The sequence below is a fragment of the Haemaphysalis longicornis genome, unplaced genomic scaffold (genome assembly GCF_048455015.1).
Source record: "Haemaphysalis longicornis isolate Haplotype H1 unplaced genomic scaffold, Haemaphysalis longicornis Haplotype H1 scaffold_1, whole genome shotgun sequence".
Classification (NCBI taxonomy): Eukaryota; Metazoa; Arthropoda; class Arachnida; order Ixodida; family Ixodidae; genus Haemaphysalis; species Haemaphysalis longicornis.
In genome coordinates, this window is record NW_027526203.1 from 336,792,913 (window position 1) to 336,810,572 (window position 17,660).

The following is a 17,660-nucleotide window of genomic DNA, read 5'->3' on the forward strand; positions in this document are numbered from 1 at the left end:
TTTTGTTGCTTTGCATAAGCACCTTCTTTTTTCCGTCTTGAAGTTACTGCGCGTTTATGCAGCGACTTCCCATGCGGAGAGAGCTGGCGTCTTCTAAAATGGAATTCACCTAAAAAGAATTCACACTGTAGTTTCCTCAACTATTTCGCAACGGTATGGACACATGGCGCGCGACAACGCACGCATGCAGCTCTGAAGGATTTTTTATTTCATCCTGTTTCGGGTTGTCAAGACTGCCGCCGGCTGAGCCGTACGCATTCTCCTCGCTCTGCTCAAAAAGTAAGTACCCATTTGAGAAAGTATTCATTTTTCATTACATTGTCATTACGTTGATAGCCATTACGTTAATGGTCACATAAGAATGCTCACAACTCGCGCGAGGCGAGCTGTGGCCGGGGTTCTCTGTATTCTGAAGCTGCTGAGTCCTGTTCAGAGGCCTGCAGGAACGGTGTTCTGGTGCAAAGCTGAGCCAGAGGCCTTCAGTGACTCTGGTAGAGCACATAACAGTGCAGCCGGATGAGGGAAATCAATTGCCCTCGGAAGGAGTCACTTAAGAACACCGGCTGGCCCTGGACGGGCTTCTTTCGCCGGCGTCGGAGCCCCCGGCGTACGGAGCACCGGCGAGGAGACGAGCCTGTCCGCAGCCTCCGGGAGTAGCCAGGTAGGAATCCGGCAGGTAGGTGGCGCGCTTCCAAGAAGGGCCTCTCGCCCTTGTGCGAGGGGAGCCTGCCCGACTGGCATCCCGTCGAGCCAGTGCGCTCGAAGGCGGAGTCTCCAAGACGTGACCCAGGAGGAGAGGAGAGTACCTCCGCCAAATTACAGCGTTCGACGACGGGCCAGAGTGCGTGGAGGGTGCGTTCGTCCGGCTTGCTTCGGCCGCCGCCGTCTTTGTCGTGGTGCTTCGCCGATGACCCAATGTTCCCTGCTTGGAGCAGTGCCATGAGGACTCGGTGGAACTGCGGTGCCGTCGGCTGATCAAGCGGCAGCCGCGGCCAAGAGTCGGCAACCACCACGCAGGATACGGCGGCGTCGTGCTGTGCTCTCCGCCGTGCATTCGCTATTCGCGCCTCTGCTCGCCGTGCTTGGTGAACCGGCGACACGATGAAGGCTCCGTCGGGCGCGTTGGCGCTGCTGGGATGTGTGCTGGCTTCCATGCTGCAGTCAGGTGAGTCGTCTGTAGGCCGCACGCGCATTCTTCGCACCGCCCCCGGATTGGCCCGTCGCAACCTTCGCGCGGCGTTCTGAGAACACGCGCCTGGAAAAGCAACACCTGCTGAAAAGCAACTTGCTAGTCACTTGTAGCGGACGCTCAATGAGTTGTGAGACGCGACAATGTAAAACGACGTGAAGACTAAACGCATTAGCCTTGTTTTCTTGCCCTGGCTCTGCTTCCAAAGGCATTCGGGACTTCACACGTTGGTCGCCATTGGCGTTGGTCGTCCAGAGGCGGATGTGATCTCTTTGAAAGTGTAATCGGGTAGAAGCCCTACGAAGTAACTACAACCAAGGGACTGACTTCATCCTCATAACTTTCTCCCGCGCCAGCTTGATATTTCTCAGAACATGATGCGCACTCAAAATTGCCTGCCCTTTATATTTTCTTTGTATGCACTGCTAGGAGGTCACCATTTTGGACATGTACGGTCTGACCACATGCAAACTGACTGCAAATTGTGTCCAAATTGGTTCGCTTCGGTCTGGACGGTCTTCTAAGGAAGGTGCAACGTGATTAAGCGCCGAAGTCGTGAGGAGGAGCATTCATTACCTGCTTCATGGATCTTATTTGCTACTTTCACCTTTGATGAGAAAACATGCATCTTGATCTTATGGCCCACGCCTGAGCATCGTTCTTGCCTAATCAACAGGTACCTCTGGTAGCGAGAACAAGGCTGCTTCAGTGGCACGTGTTACGATGCCGCCTGCTTGCCAAAAAGCTCGTCCATTTTAAGCATTTCTAGTATCCAAGTCAAGCTTTAGAAGTCGCCTTCGGAGGTCCTACAGCCCGAATGCTGATCGATACGCTTTGAACTGCTACAGGTTGATTTTTGTGTCTTGTGCAACACTAGATATAGAATGAAAAAAAAATAAACAAAATGAGCAGGAATAGACGCCTAAACGGGAATGTGCCAGATCGTTATTATGATACCTTGAACTTAAAACGATCTTATTCTCCAAGCTGTGTGTGTTTCTCCCGATGTCCTAGAAATATGTTTTACGAGGTTTTTCCGCCGAACTCACTAGGGGCAGCCTTCCATTAGACGTTCAAACAAGGCAATTTTTGCGCTATCAGAAAAGGTCCAGAAAAGTCAACCATTCTGTCTTTAGAGCTGGATATGACTCAAGACCTGAGGCCACCACAATTATCGTGACGGACTCAGGTGCTGGGTGCGCCTGATGCGTAAAAAGTTGCCTGTATACTATCATGTTATTAAATTTCATTTTTTATTGCAAGCGCGGGTATCAGATTTAATACGGGGTAGATAACCAACGAGATCAATTTACTTTTGACATTCATAAAGCCTGATTCGCGATTGCCTCCAACCTAATAGTGTTTTCCTAATGCACATCCGCTGCCGTTACCTGCTTTGTTTTAGGTTTGGTCGTTGCAACAGTCACAGTGGAAGCTCTGCGAATGCTCCATTTTGCGCTATGACACCTAGAAACAGGCTTTTGTGCGTCCTTGGCGTAGTCATGTGTATAATGCAGACCACCTCAACAGTTATACAATTGCATTTTGTATTCGTCGTAAGCGTTAAAGGGGCCATGAAAACAAAATACAACTTTGGTTCATTAAAAAGACTGTGTGTCCCGATAACAAAATATAAATTTTATCGCAAACTTAAAAAAAACAATAATGGAGACGAAAAGAAAACACTCCAAGCAGTACCGACCCCGGAGCCACTGTGCGGCAACTTTTCTATGACGTCACAGAATTTTCTTTGTGCGATTGGCGGCTGCAGACATAAGCCAGCGTCAAGAGACATGACGGGGTGATTGTAGTGTGGCCTCTTATTCTGTTTGATCGCATCGATTAACTGCTAACGCGCAGTTAACACACTGATAAAAATGTTTCTAGTGCTGGCCTCTATTGCATCCCTGCGGTTGCTTTGGCGTTGCTGTAGCGCGAAGTTTGGAAGTTTTTCAATATTCCCTGCATTAAGAAACGTCTTTCGTGGCTGGGATAGAGTGAGTGAAGTGGCAAAGGTATTGTTCTTTCAGAGTGAACCATGTTGTATTTTGTCTTCGTAGCCCCTTTAATAATGAACCAAAGACATTAATCCCGAAATGTCGGCATTGATGACTGAATGGAGTAGCGCGGCGTGTGACTGTTCATGCGTAGCGATTCATATCGGAAAAATAACGAAGCAGGGCCGAACAGGAGCATCCGTTGCCGGAACACCTTACGGAGTCTTTTATTCGCTATATTTTTATCAGGCACGGAAACGTTTAGTGGCATCCAGATGAACCATCGCGTGTGTGCGTGCGTGAGCGGGCATTGGCGGCGCTAAACGGAAAACAAAAATTCCTGCAACGTCACAATTAAGTGCACCATGAGATTCCAACTAATGCCTCGTGTGGTGTCAAGGGGCACCGTTAACACTGCGCCACGATTTCGCGGTTGACTTCTACGCACGACGGTAGGGTTTTGTTCACACAAATTGTGAATAGGTTCATTTTGAAGGTTCAGAAGACAAAAAATTCGTTTACCCCAGTTTGCGTATTTTGGCTTGTTGGAAAACTGTGCTTTTCCGATTACCGGGCTTCCGAAAAGCCAATGCAGTTTCGTCACGAAGTCTGAAAGCCAATCAGAAATGGCCTTTTTGGCGCCATTTTGATACGGTGGTGGCCAGGCAAAGTCGAGAATATTACCTCCAGAAAACAGTCAGTGACTGCAGCACCGACTTCAGCGTTAACAGATCATTTATAGATAGATAGCTAGATATGGAAGACCATCTGGTATCATTAAAAGAAAAATTCCCAGCGTCCGCGTTTAAGAAACAACCGGCGAGTCGGTATACGGTCTCGGTCTTCTACGACACTGACCACTGAGCTAGCGCCACCGGTCGAAGTTTGTCCGCATAATATTCGACACAGCCGGATAAGACTGCCGTGTTGCTACGGTATGGTGTCACGTGATACGGCTTGAGGGGCTATGGCGGCACAGCTATTGATTAATTTGCGGTTTAACGCACCGAAGTTAGACCTGGGCTATGAGGCGCGCCGTATGTGGAGGTCTCCGGATTAATTTTTACCACCTGGGGATCTTTAAGGTGTGCCGAAATCTCGACACTCGGGCGTTTTCGCTTTTCGCCTCCATCAGAAATGCAGCCACTGCGGCCGGGATCGCACCCGCGTCCTTGGGCTCAGCAGCACAACGCCTCAGCCACTGAGGCACTGCGGCGGGTATGCAGACACAGTGCCTTGTTATACCGACCATAACTACCTAAATAATGTCATTATAGTCAATCGGGACTACAGAATCACATTAGATTTTAGGTGGGCTGTGCTATACGACTCCACTTAATGATATTAGAGTCGTTGGGCATGATTATGCTTATGACTATAATGTTCAACAACTGGCATTTCGGAGGTCTTAGACGATGCAAAAATGTCATGGCAGGGTTTAAAATGTTGTAATCGCAATAGTAAACATTATTTTTGGAAGAATGGCGTGAGCCAGCCTCTGCCAAATTGCAAGTATTTGAAGGGGCTCCGCCATGTGGGTGCTCGTTACTAGAGAATCCTGGCATTTCACCTTTTGCCGTTGTTACCCTTCCCCAGGAATTTTGGGACGGCTGTGACATTTATTTACTAATACAAAAATACAGGGCGCAGATACAAGGCCAATATGTTGACGAAAACGTGCGGTCGTCGAAAGGGGCGAAATGTTGGTTGCAAACAGGGCACAAAAAATTAGCTTGCCTTGGGGATGTTTCCGCGTCAACACGCCGCCGCCTAGTGTTTCGTAGAGCGCGCATATTTAAGGCGGATGAGTCACGGAAAACTCCTTAAAGCAACAATGACATTGAGGCAAATGGCATTAGCATTTTGTATGTAGCAGGAATTAATGGCACTATAAATTTAAGGCATTCAAATTTTCGTGCACGTATGGCACAGGTATTAGGGCCGAGAAGTCAATAGCCCGAGAGCAATCTTCGAGTGCAACGCCGAAAGGCCCGCTACGCTGGGCATATTCTTTCCACGAGAGCTCAGGCTGACTGGCGAGCATACATGCCGCAACTCTGAATGGCCTGCCAGGGCTGCCTTGAACTGCGATGAGGTTGCAAGAGCAACCGACGCGGAACAAATATGAGCGGCCAGGGCAGTTTGTACGGCTAAGGAGTTTCCGCAACAGCTTACGAATGCGAGCGCCCAGCGTACTCCGGAACGGTTACAAGGCTACGAGCGCACGCTATTGCATAATGGTAAAAGCAACGAATTTCATGAGCACGAAGCCGTTCTCAAAAAAAAAAAAAAATGTCACTCGAATCTTTTGTAGAGAGAGAGAAAGAGAGCATGGATGGGGGAGGAGTGTCTCTGGGGGCATTTGTATGCGAGTTATAAGAACGAATTTGTTTATGAGTCAAGATACCTGGGACCTCCTTCTGAGTGAGTGAAACACTTTATTAAAGACGAGAGGCCATAAGGCCCTGCGGGGAAGTGAGGATGGGAAGGGGGAGGAGAAAGCGAAAGGTCACAATTCACACAATGTATGTATCAGTTATTGCATTTCAGTGTACCAACTATATTTTTCAATAAACCTTCAATAAACCTTCAAAACACTGACAGGCGTGGGAAGCATGTAACCTGCTTTTAGTTCGGCCGCGTCCATATCTGGCTACATACGTAATTTTCCCCCTGACGTTATCGAATAGAATGAAAATATGACAGAGAGAATTGCCTGTATACTGCTGAGCAAAACGTAGGTGTAATGCAATTTTGTGGTTCTCTAACATAGGAAAAAAGTGCATTTCAGTCATACCTGGAAGAATCGTCGATGCCTGTTCTGTGTACACATCGATATTATGGTGCTACATTTGTGAAAGGCGTGTGCAAACTCTGCACACACACACGTCCGAACCCCGTCCCGTGGGGCATAGAAGCCGAGGACCTAAGCGGAAGGGCAGGAATCGCAAAGCAGTTCTGGCCCGCAACAAGTCGCGGTAGGCGGACGCCTAAAACGATACATTCGGCTAAGCTGGCACATGGAGTGCAAACGAAAGGAATTGCCGACAAACGGCATTGAAGATAACTATCTCGTTTCAATGGAGCTGAACTTTATAAAGACGCCATTTCTGTTCCTGACCATTTATAGACCTCGGACAGACCGTTTAGATGGCTTACGTTTTAAATTCTTGATTTGCGACGTCTGGAGAAGCCCTGAAAGCACGTGGGAGGTGTGGGGACCTCAAAGTGTGAATCACAGGGCCAGCTGCATCACGTTCGCCCAAATGAAAAGAAAATTGTCGCACGGCCGGCTTGTTACGACCTTGACTATACGGCGCCAGCTATTGTCGGTGAGCGCGACCACGGGCGGCGTTGCGAAGCGCACCTCCGTGACGTCGGCTTAGGGATTCTCGCATCTGTTGTCTGCTTCACTCGGGCTCACTCTCCCTGCTATTCCTTTGCGCTCGGTTGACGTCGGATACTTGTCCACACATCACTTTGCGTGTGCTTAACTTTTTCTCATAATAATAAATTTAAAGTCGCATACACTAGCTCAACAGATGAGTTAAAGTATAGTTTTGGATGCCGCTACGGAAGAAACATTGCTGGCGTCGCCCCATTCCTTGCGAAGCCGGTCCTGTGCGGAGCGCGAAGAGTCGGAGCTAGGTGACAGCTTCTGTATTAAGCAGTCTTTCGAACAGAGGGAACAGCCAGCTGCTAGTAACCGACAACAGTGAAAATACTAGACCAAAGCAAATTCCAGGCCTTCTGTACTGTCGGCTTTGGCAGAATGCATTACGATTCCCGGTAATCACATGTAAGGTAAAACCGCTTTTGCAACCTTGCCGAACGCTCGAAAGTATTGTATCAGATCACTTTACGCGTTGTCAAGCATGAAAGTATACCGACATGCACTATGGGGGCGGCAAAAACTCTGGGTTGAGTTCCAAATAACCCACTGTGTGTATAGGCGCGGGCTGGCTTTATACCAGGATTCTAACCAGTATGGAGGTTTTTTGAGCGAGACGAGTCACGTCTACGATAAAGGTACAACAACACTATGTTTGTTCAGATCTGGAGGGACATTTCGGTACATTTCCCACAGCCATATCTTCCCAATATTAAGATATGTTTTATAGGAAAAGTGCACTCAAGGGTAGTAGGAGGAGGAGGAAAAAAACTTTATTGAACAGTGAAATCGAGCTGATCAGTGGCCCGGGTGCTCAGTCCAGGACAAGGGAGTAAGAGTAACTTTCTTGAATTCATAGAACGCAATCCCGAGAAGACCAGGATTCGTTCTTTGCGCCTGGAAAGGTTGGCAAATAATAAAGAGCCGCTTGGAAGTATTCGTCGGTTTCGATTCTTGTAATATATGCACGTATACTATTTATTGCGTTAGTTAGCGAGTTTATCAAGACTTCAACACCGTAATGATGTCATAATTGTTTGGGTTGAGAGCCAGTTCGTTATGATAACGAAGGTTACGATAGAAATTCGGGGCACAAAAGCCCCCTTCGAATATTCTGGACAACGTTGTCTGGGGCGCGATCGCTCTGGCGTAGCGCAAACCTTCTCCTTGCATTTGCATGTGAGTAAACAACGCACGCTGCGGATATGCACCTTCTTGCACGCATCCATAAGGAAAGCCAATTTGTGAAGATGGGACAGCCTGCAGAAGAAAATATCCACACGATCTCTGTGAGCCTCCCAAACATCTCCAAACCTACTAAGACGTTTGTGACGGTGGAGAAAAATAATGCGTTGGGCGCAGAAAAAAAACATTGACCTGTTAACATTGACAAGACAAGACATTGACAAGAAATGCATTACAGCCGCTTTATTTCCTGCTGTGCGATGCGCGTGTAGCGGCCCGCTGCTTGGTACGAGCATTACACCGTTGAGTCTTCATGAGAGCATCTCAAAAATGCTGAAGGGAAGCCTACACATTTTGAATACTTATCGAGGAGCTCTGAGCGCTGAACCTTGCGAACAAGCTAGAGAGGACGTGTTACACACAAACTTCTGACTGATGTTCTGAAGAAAGTTGTTCTCTCTCTCCTCGTGTGTTGCAAACTTGTGGAGGATAGAGCTTGAAATTATTCAGATGTGTCAGAAGCTGGCAAAAATAATTGAACTACCAGAATTACGCTTTTCAATGCACTACGGCATTAAAGCGGGCTTTTTCTAGCACAGGAACGCCTGCCCCTCGCAAGCGGAGTGTAGCAGACGACACCGGCGGGAGTCCCTAAGCCGACGTCTAAGCCAGAGGGCGCCACTCAAATCTCACCGCCAATTGCATAACGATAGTTTTTAAACGTATAGTCAGCCCACGTTTGCGCAATGAAACTGGATAGCAATAGTCTCATCCCAGCGCCATTTCTTAAAGGGACCCAAAAAAGCTTTGTGAAGGTGGCAATCAAATGCATTCAGGTGGTAGAACACATAACGGGGGATTTTTTAGCCAAGTGTGAGCCCCATACGTTGTACGGATAATTTGTAAACAATTTTTGAAGATCGCCTCTCTCAGCTGATGAGCGCGACGCCGCAGCGAGCCGACCGCGGCTGACGCAACGGCGAGGCGCCCCCCTGATTCGGCCGATCGTCGGTCGCCGGCAACGTCACTGCCATTGGCTTCCGGTTGCTCTTCCTCCTTCCTGCGCGATCCCGAGGCAAAGGCGGGTCTGCAGCGATTGACGCGTGCCTAGGCGCAGGAATGTAGCTAGCGGAGAACGGAAGTCGAGCGTCGCGATGTCACATGGCTATTCCCAGTGTTTCCAGCTGCTTTGAAAGAAGCAGAGAGGGAGGAGGAATCGATCGGCAAGGGGGGAGAGGTTCACTTAATTACTTCTGGCGCAGTTAATACTGAATGTAGATCAATACTTCTAACGGCATTGCATCGCTATATTGGTACTACGCGACAATAAGGGCCTTTTGTAACTTTTACAAAAGGCTTTTCTGGGTCCCTTTAACGGAATAAATTGAAATGTTTAGTGCACTCGTGACCCGCTCTTCTATGAATGTAGCTCAGTGCACAGCGTTCGTTCCGCATGTATACCTTCGGGTTCGAGTTTTCGCACCTTCACATGGAGCCATTTTTATTCGCAAAAAAACGTGTGGATACGGAGTGGTGGTGGTGGAAAAACGTCTTTATTCGAGCCGATAAAGAAGAAAAAAAAAGGTGGATACGGGGGCGGGTATTTTTTATTGACGATGGATGAAGGATCAGCCTGGATTCGCGCGCAAACAGTGTGAAAAATCACGCAATTAGAGCGTCCCTTCACATCTATTTCGTTTGCTAGTCATGCGGTAAAAAGAAAGGCGAGTTTTAAGAAACTGTCAGCTCAGCGCATGGTCCCAAGAAATAGCCTGCTGGCAAAACCCAGCCGGTTTTTTTTTTCTCCCGTATACGTCCGCGCAGCGAATAGGAGTGAGTCTTCAACGCCTAGTCGCTCTTCCAGAAAAGAAAGAATCCAGCACTTGGTCAGAGATAGGGAGACGAACACGTAGCGAACAGCTGGTGCCAAGGCAGGGAATGGGTCGGAGTCACGCAGGCGACTCGGAAGCCGGCGACGCCGCTTCTCCGCGCCGCTACCACGTCTGCGCGGGTCTCGCTGCCGGGCCAGGCCGGGCGATAAAGAACCCGCTCGGCCGTTTCCTCAAAAGACGAGAGCCGTCTTGGGAAATCAGTGGTCCCGGTTTCCGCTCAAGGCTTCTCTTCTCCGAGCCGATTGCTCAGGCTGCCATTATTTCTTTTATTAGGAAAACAATCGCATTCGACGGGCGCACCGGCGGTGTTCCGACGGCCGTTCCAGGAAAACTGGTCGCTTGTCGCCTGCCGCAGCTCGACGAGGAAGGGGCGGCAGATACAAGGGCTGGCCGACCTTTCGACCCGGCATTGCGCTCACTGGCTTCGAGGCGGGGTCACGTGCCGTGCGGGAGCGCGCCATCTCCTCGATGCTCGAGGAAAAGACGCGTGCGACGACGGCGTGACGCAAGCTCGGCGCCCTGCTCGTCTCGCCTGATTTGCATGCGTGGCTGTCGAACGTGCCGAGAAAAAAGAAGGTGGTGTCTAGTTGCCATCCTCAAGGCGCCTGTGCCATTTCTCCATGCACGTGCAGACACTTCTCCGGCGGTGTAGGCTCTTCAGTCGACGAATTGATTCGCGGAGCCACGTCTAGTTCAGCCGCTTGTGCGCAACGGGAAAGCGGCCAGATGGGGCTGATACCTCGCGTGCACGCCATGCTGAGTCTGGTTTTGGGGCAATGGTTCTTGGCTCGTTGTCTATGTACCATCGACGTAGTCGCTAACTAAACGTGGGTATTCTCAGTTTATTTCACGCCCGGGACACAGCAGAGCACCAAAAGAAGACAGCTGTGCGGAGCTTTCTCTGTGCGGTCGTGCGTGCGAGTGGGTATGCGTGTGTGTTAATATTATGTTATGGAAGCACGTTGGGGCATTATTCGTCCGAAGCTGCATATTGTGCTTAAACTGTCTTGCAAGTCGAGATACGAAGTAAGTAAGATGTAGGAAGCTATTTCCCGCCCACGTGCCCCTGGGGTATACTCACGAAGTTGGTAACAGCAAAAGTGGCACGGGGATGTAATAATTATGGTGGTTCCTCTTTCATAACACCGAGGAAATTTACTTACGGCACACGAGAGCGGCATCGGTGATGGGAGGGGACCTAGCATATATAACGTACCTTCTGGGTTCCTCCTCATTTTACTGCAGCCGCGACAAAAATTGTGAAAGGACGCAGTATTCCGCAAACACACGCCTTGCCAAGTTTCCCCACGGAGATGTCATGTGCACGACGTCCCCTGAGTCCTTCATGTAATTGCCGAGCGTTCATGCAAGCTGTAGGCGGATGGTGGAGGCTGCAGCAGCGTCCTTGACGATGTTTCTGCTGCCTCTGTGCTTGCATGGGCTGGGAGGAGGCATCGTTAACCAACGCAGACGTTCCTTTTTATTATTCTTTTGCTTTGTTTTTTGAAGTTTTCGTCCGAGGAAGCCTTTCTTAATAATCAAAAAAATACCTACCCAGTATCCGTTAAAAGTACCGCCTCCCCGTATTTTAATCCCTTCCTTTTTTTAACAGGCCCACAGCCAGTTTGACCTCACTTACCGCTTCCTCCGCCAGTTAGCAACTTGACAAAGCATAATGATTCATTTGAAGCTGCCCATACAGAACCGACCTTGAGCTGCAGGCGCTGCAAATGCAATTCTAGGAGCTACCTGCTGGGTTTGGCTGGGCTCTTTTAAACCTGCGACAATTCTCTAAACAGCGAGCGTTGAGGGCCTGGTGCGCTTTACGCAGCCAACGTTGGCTTCCGAAGAATTAAAGCACGCGAGCCTCGCTTGAGCAGAGATTTTTTTTTCACAGTCCAGTCTCGTTTTACTGAAGGCTTTTGTGTTGCTTTCCATTGTTTCGCATACTCCGAAAATAACAATAGGGTCACTGATGCAGTTGGGATGACGTGGTCCAAAGGCGTCCGAAGGCACATAGTCTATGGGCTCAGTCGATGACACTTTAGGTACAGTGCCTTTGGTGAAACGTGGAGGCTCGCGCTGATTATTTTCTGGAGCAGTGAGCGCCAGTATAAAACAAGCGACGTGTAAATAAAAACAATGATCCTTTGCATCAAGCTTACTCCACGTGCGCGAGGTTTTGCGGCTTCTTCCGGTTGCATGAAGCCGTTATAGAAACCCTAAGCGCCGAGTTCTTATCCCGTTGCATATATATATATATATATATATATGAGGAGAGGGATTGAGAAATACGTTATGTAGACAAAAACGCCATGTTAGCATGCCACTTTGCGATCAGCTTGGTAAGCCAGGTGAAAAATGGAAGATTTTCAATGATGCCCACACGCAACCACATGCACGTGGATGCACACTCACTCTCATGTCTTCCGAGGAAATTCGTCCAATTAACTGCACTGCAGGCAAACTAGAAGAGCTTCGGTAGTCTATGTAGCCCGTCTTGAGCCCGACGACGGATCAAAACAGAGGTCAACGTTGTGCTGCCTAGAGCGGGGAGAAGCACAGTGTGAATGACGTGGCTGAATGAACTTTGCCTGTTCGTGAACGCACTATTACACGTGCGTTTTATTTTGTTGAAGTCTGTTCTTGGAAGTTATTTAGTGTTCAGTGTTTGGTGTTATATTGTTGGCAAGTTCTCAAGAGAGGAAGAGAGAGGGCGTCAAGTCACTGTTTCCTTCGATGAGTTCAAATGCGAGATCCAGACGTTTACCGCCGACTCATAACTCGAGGAAAAAAACATGTGTTCGTGTTTTGACCACGCGCTAACCTTGGCAAAGCAAAAAGATGATCAAAAAGGACAAAAAAGACGCCCTTGGAGGAGCTAGCGACGTGCCTTCCTGAGTGAGGCCAAACTGTAGCCTCCCAGCGTCAGCCTCGTACGTTCACGGGCTGCAGTGGCAGCAGCGGAAAAGTCGCGCTGCAGAGCAATGCACGCGCCCAGCGGGGCGTCGCGGTGGCCGGGTCACCCACATTTCCGCTCTTCTGCGTCTGAACGGTCCGCGCTCTCTAGAGGCCCAGTGCGAGCTAGGATGACGCGTGGCAGTTGCACATTGTCCTCCACCCGCTTTTTAACGAACATAATTGCCGCGCTCACACAGCCCAGCTGGCTCAGCAACGGGCAGGGGACTTGGTCCACAACGGTCGACGGAGCCAGCGGCATAGGCCGGCTGGGCTCCAGACAGTAGCGGTCACAGAGATTGTTTTTTTTTTTTTGGGGGGGGGGGGGGCGATTTTTTTTTGGGGAGGGGGGGGGGGGAATAAGAACCGCTCCTCTCCTTGCGCCAGTTCTGCGGAGGAGGTGATAACCATGCTGGCGTGTGCGCATATGTGGTGTAACCCGCTTGCGCACAAATCACTTAGCGACACAGTGGTTTTTGACTCCCCGTAGGCGGTGCACGGCTGACTGGAGCCCGCATTTCTGACGGTCGCAACACGTTTGCGACCTCGCACAAGTGGGATTTAACCTCGCGCAAGTGTAATGCTTCGAAAAAAAAAAACAAAAAAATAAGAAGCTGAGGACCTCTTTGGGGGGGGGGGGGGGTCGCCCCCTTCTCCCCCCCCCCCCCCCCCCCCCTTGGGACCGCCACTGGCTCCAGGTATAGACTCCTTATAAATGGAAGTCGACCGTGTGGCTAGGCTCGTATTGCTCCTCCGCTTTGCTAAGTACACGTTGTCACCGACAGCGTTGCTAAAAAACAAAATGTGCAAGGCTTAGTGATAATCTGTAATTTGGTCGCTTGCCGGATTTCAACAGTGAGCACGACGCACCGAATAGCCTAAACGCAGCACCCATTTGTATTTCTCATGAAAGATGCAAATGGTACCTCTTGTAGGAGGCGCAAATCATACCTTTCATAAGAGGTACAAACTTACTTCATGCTCCTAAACATAGTGGAAAAGATGTGGGCATTCGTCGCCGGAATACCTACAGCATGGAAACCGTCGGAATTTTTGATGTCGTCTGATATCGCATTGTGCGTAGCGTCATTTTCGTCTTTATATTTGTTTCGTGATAATTTTCTTTATTGTGGCACACTCGTTTGCTTTTATTGTATCCGTTTCCGTAACGTTTACTGCAGTTTGTATCGATGCTAGCGCCCCTGCATCTTTGTGACGCCGTGTTGGGAATTCGGTTTTACGGACAAGCATACCTTCAACAGCATGGGGCAATACGGTAAGAAAAAAAAAAAACGAGGCTGCCTGACCTCGCACTGCTGTCTCGTTTTACAAGGGAAGAGTGCCAACCGTTCTCTGATCACCTAGACTGTTCTTGCTTGATCGACAATGTCCTCAATCTTAATCGATGTTTCTGGAAAGCACTGCGCTCTAAGATGTATGCATGTAGACCAAACGACGCGGCATTAGAATCGTTGACTTTCAACTGTGCACGTCACTCCGGTGGCGGCTTCTTCGATGTTCGTCCATTCTTGTATTTTATTGCGGAACACAAGTTTACCCCAATAAATTTTATTGAGTAGGACAATCTTACGTCGTTCCTGGGAGTGTGGCAATATCGATAGTTGATATGTGAGTGAGAGAAGAAGTTTTTTGATAAGCTGGGCAGGCCACCCCGGCAAACTTCCTGGCATGCTATACGTCAAATGTAACTGAAGCTGAGTGGGAATCCTTACACACGCCTGCATAGGAAGGCACTTGCAGGGAATAGCTGTACATAGTCCGAATATTGACAGCGACTTGCGACAACACCCCCCCCCCCCCCCACACACACACACAAAGAAATTAACAGACACACACACGAAACAGTGCTTTGCAGAACATTACATCTTGCCCGTTCAGAGGTGCCTTCGATGTCAGTGCATGTCATTACAGATATGTACAAATTCCTACGAAATGAGCAAGTAGCACAGGAGAGTGGAAGCTAGTTGGATGCTAAAAATGAAGTGATTGCTAGGAGGCGGAACACTGGGCTGCAGTTTGTATGTGACTAAAGGGAAAAAACCGGCTACAAAGACCAAGCCAGGAGGCACTCCCTATTCCAGTTCTCGGTCTTGTGGTCCTGCTCTTTTCGTTATATATGTCCCGGTTTCCCCATATTAGCGTGCGCGGACAAATCGGCCTAGAACGGAAATTGTTTGTCTCTAGAACTACTGCTTTGTGTTGCCTTCTTGAAGGGCTCCTGGTGTGAGGTTTCGGCCGTTGTTTTTCCCGTAAGAAGACGAGCACCTCGAAGGGTATCAGGAGCGACGTTTTGGCCTGTGTCTGTCCCGCCTAAGCACGCGCATATCACCGGTCGCCCTTTTATGCGTGCACCGAAGGCGGGGGGAAGGAGAGAGAGAGAGAGAGAGAGAGAGAGAGAGAGAGAGAGAGAGAGAGAGAGAGAGAGAGAGAGAGAGAGAGAGAGAGAGAGAGAGAGGCGCACACGCACAGTCAGGCGTCACTCTCTCGCCGATGAAATTCCTGCTGGGCTGGTTAGAGATTTAAACGTGGATGACTCACCATCCAATATGACATGTCTGCTGTCCTCCGTGGTCGAGCGTTTGGGTGCGTTCCACAGAGAGTAAGATGCCTACGACGCAGGCGGAAAAGGGACAGCCCCATGTTTGTCCACTGGAGTAAAGTCCGAGTCTTTCCAAATTTCATTCAGCTAATTAGCTAATTACCCTCAATTGCAAATTACAAACAAACGTGTTTTGTTTCGTGCACTCGGTTGACTGCGTCCAGCTTAACTGGTCATCTTCTTTCAAAGAGTGGAAAGGCACTGAATTCTTGTTCTTCAGCAAAGGAATTCGTGTGGACCACTTTGGGGCATATATTATGTAGGACAGGTTTGTCATGCTTGGGCAGACCGGCCGCCGTACAGAGGCTGTATATAGGTGCGTTGGTGCGGAAGAGTGTGCACTCTCAAATGACGGAGGTTGCTCCAGAGCGCTACGCAAAACCGAGCTTGGCAGTACGGCGCTGCGCTTCGTTTGAAGTACGCAAGCGCGAGTACTTCGCATCTTATTTTGTCTGCCCAAAGCCGTTGACGTGCATACCACGTCTGACGACAACCCATCTTCGATAGAAAATAATAAAGACGCGAGGACTGGTTCCACTGCCACAGGCGCTTCCTGCACTAAGATTTGTGACGTTACAAAGTGTGAGGGCGGGCCTGTGGAGCTTGTGAAATGTCTACGGTGACGGGCGCTGCACCACGTGCCTCCAAACTTTTGATTAATACAGCTTCGCCGACTGCTATTAGAATCTGCAGTCGCCATGCTCACGACTTGCGGTGTTTCAACGTGGTGCAACAAAGTATGGAAAATGGACCAAATGTTCTACAACTTCATTTTCTCCCTCCCCAACCCACAAGGCCTCGATTGATTGCACAGAACTAGCTTGTACGGATCGCCTCGGAAGGCCTGCATCTGAACAACTTGACGTTCTCACGTACATACACACACAAAAGAATGCTCATTTGCAAGCAACGCACCTTTCATTGGAAAACAAGCGCCGAGAAAGCTATAAAAAAGCCCAAAATTATTGCCGAGGCCTGAATTCTCTTTCCTTTAGTGTTTCTTTCTTCACTGCACCATGGTAGCGAGTGGTCATATCAATCACTCAGCTTTTCCGCTGCTCTCGTGCTACTGATAAAGACACACGCACACACTATAAACAAAAGGCAGTATTCTCCGCAGATAATGAGAAGTAAAGTTGACAGCACTTTCGTGTAAACAGTTACTGCGTAGAATACGAAGAATAACAACCGAAACCCAGATTAAATTATGTACACCCCAGGGCTGTCAACTCGAGGGAAATTTTCCAATTGGTTAAGGCAATTTTCAGGTCTGAGTGGAAATTCGAGAAAAGTTGATAGTTGCACGACAATTCTGTGCTCCAATTACATCTTAAAATTTTGAGGTCAATTGTGATTTTTTTAGCGATAACATCACACTTATTAACGCCTCGCCAAGGTGACATCGCTTTGTATACACTTGGGTCGGTCACTCCCTCCAGCTGTTTGGTGGTTTGCCGTGCGTTCATCCCGTCAAAAACCCTATACGGACCTTTTTAGCACATAAAAGTACGTGTAGCACGTTTCTTTAGTTACTAATTTTGTGGAAGATACAGCCGTGCCATGCATGACTAAAAATATTTCGTAAAATATTTCATGCACGAAATGTTTTTCACTGTATGTCGTGGGCTGAGAGGATCGCTTGTGATACTCCTTTTGTTCTGACGGACTGATAAAGCAATACTGTGCTCTAATGACAAGTTTGATAACATCAAAGGCAAGGACAGTGTTTCATATCTCGGTATCATTTTCTCGGTTCCCTTCGACACACTTGCTTTGGCCGCTGAAGTGGGGCAGAAAACAACGAATATTTAGCATTGTATAATTAACTGGGTAAGCGAGAGAAATCGGGGCCGAGAAATAAAAGTTTCAGGCGTTCACTAGGGAAATTTTGACCTTTCGCGCTTAAAATTAAGCCTCGTTGCGGCTTATTTTGGTCCTGAAGTCTGCTCGCGCCGCCGACAAAGAGCGCCCCGAACATCAAGGCATAGATGCCAGCTCATCCACCCCCCCCCCCCCCCCCCCGGACCTTTCCTCTTAAAGCGTAATTGTTAGCTTTCATTTACTCAGGTTTCCCCTACTTCTATTTTTGTTAGCTTTTTCTTCAAACCACCGAACTAGGTAGCCTTGATGGGTTTTGAGATATGCGTCGCAGAGGTTGCCCGTCGAATACGTTGATGTTTAGTTGATATTGCTGTGACATTCCGTTGGGATGTCTTTGTCGACAGAAATGCGCAACCAATACTCAAACTGAATCGCGAGTACAAGTTAATTTGCTTTTTTACATCTTCGGTTGTAATTAGCTAACAGGTTTGTTATTACACGATTAGAGCTTTGAAGCTTCCAAAATTAAAAGTGCCACTCCCCTCACCTCTTCATTCGGCATCAAGTTACCAAGTTCAATCCTTTAATTCAACGCAGGTATACATCG

General features: G+C 48.7%; 1 protein-coding gene across 1 annotated transcript in view; it reads left to right on the forward strand.

Moving 5' to 3' along the window:
• The first annotated feature begins 759 nt into the window (after positions 1-759).
• Cad96ca (tyrosine kinase receptor Cad96Ca) overlaps positions 760-17,660 on the forward strand; it is a 116,951-nt gene continuing 100,050 nt past the window's right edge. Inside the window, exon 1 of the mRNA XM_077684080.1 lies at positions 760-1,165. Within this exon, the coding sequence (XP_077540206.1) occupies positions 1,102-1,165 (64 nt within the window). The 5' untranslated portion in view covers positions 760-1,101. The remainder of the gene's footprint in view (positions 1,166-17,660) is intronic.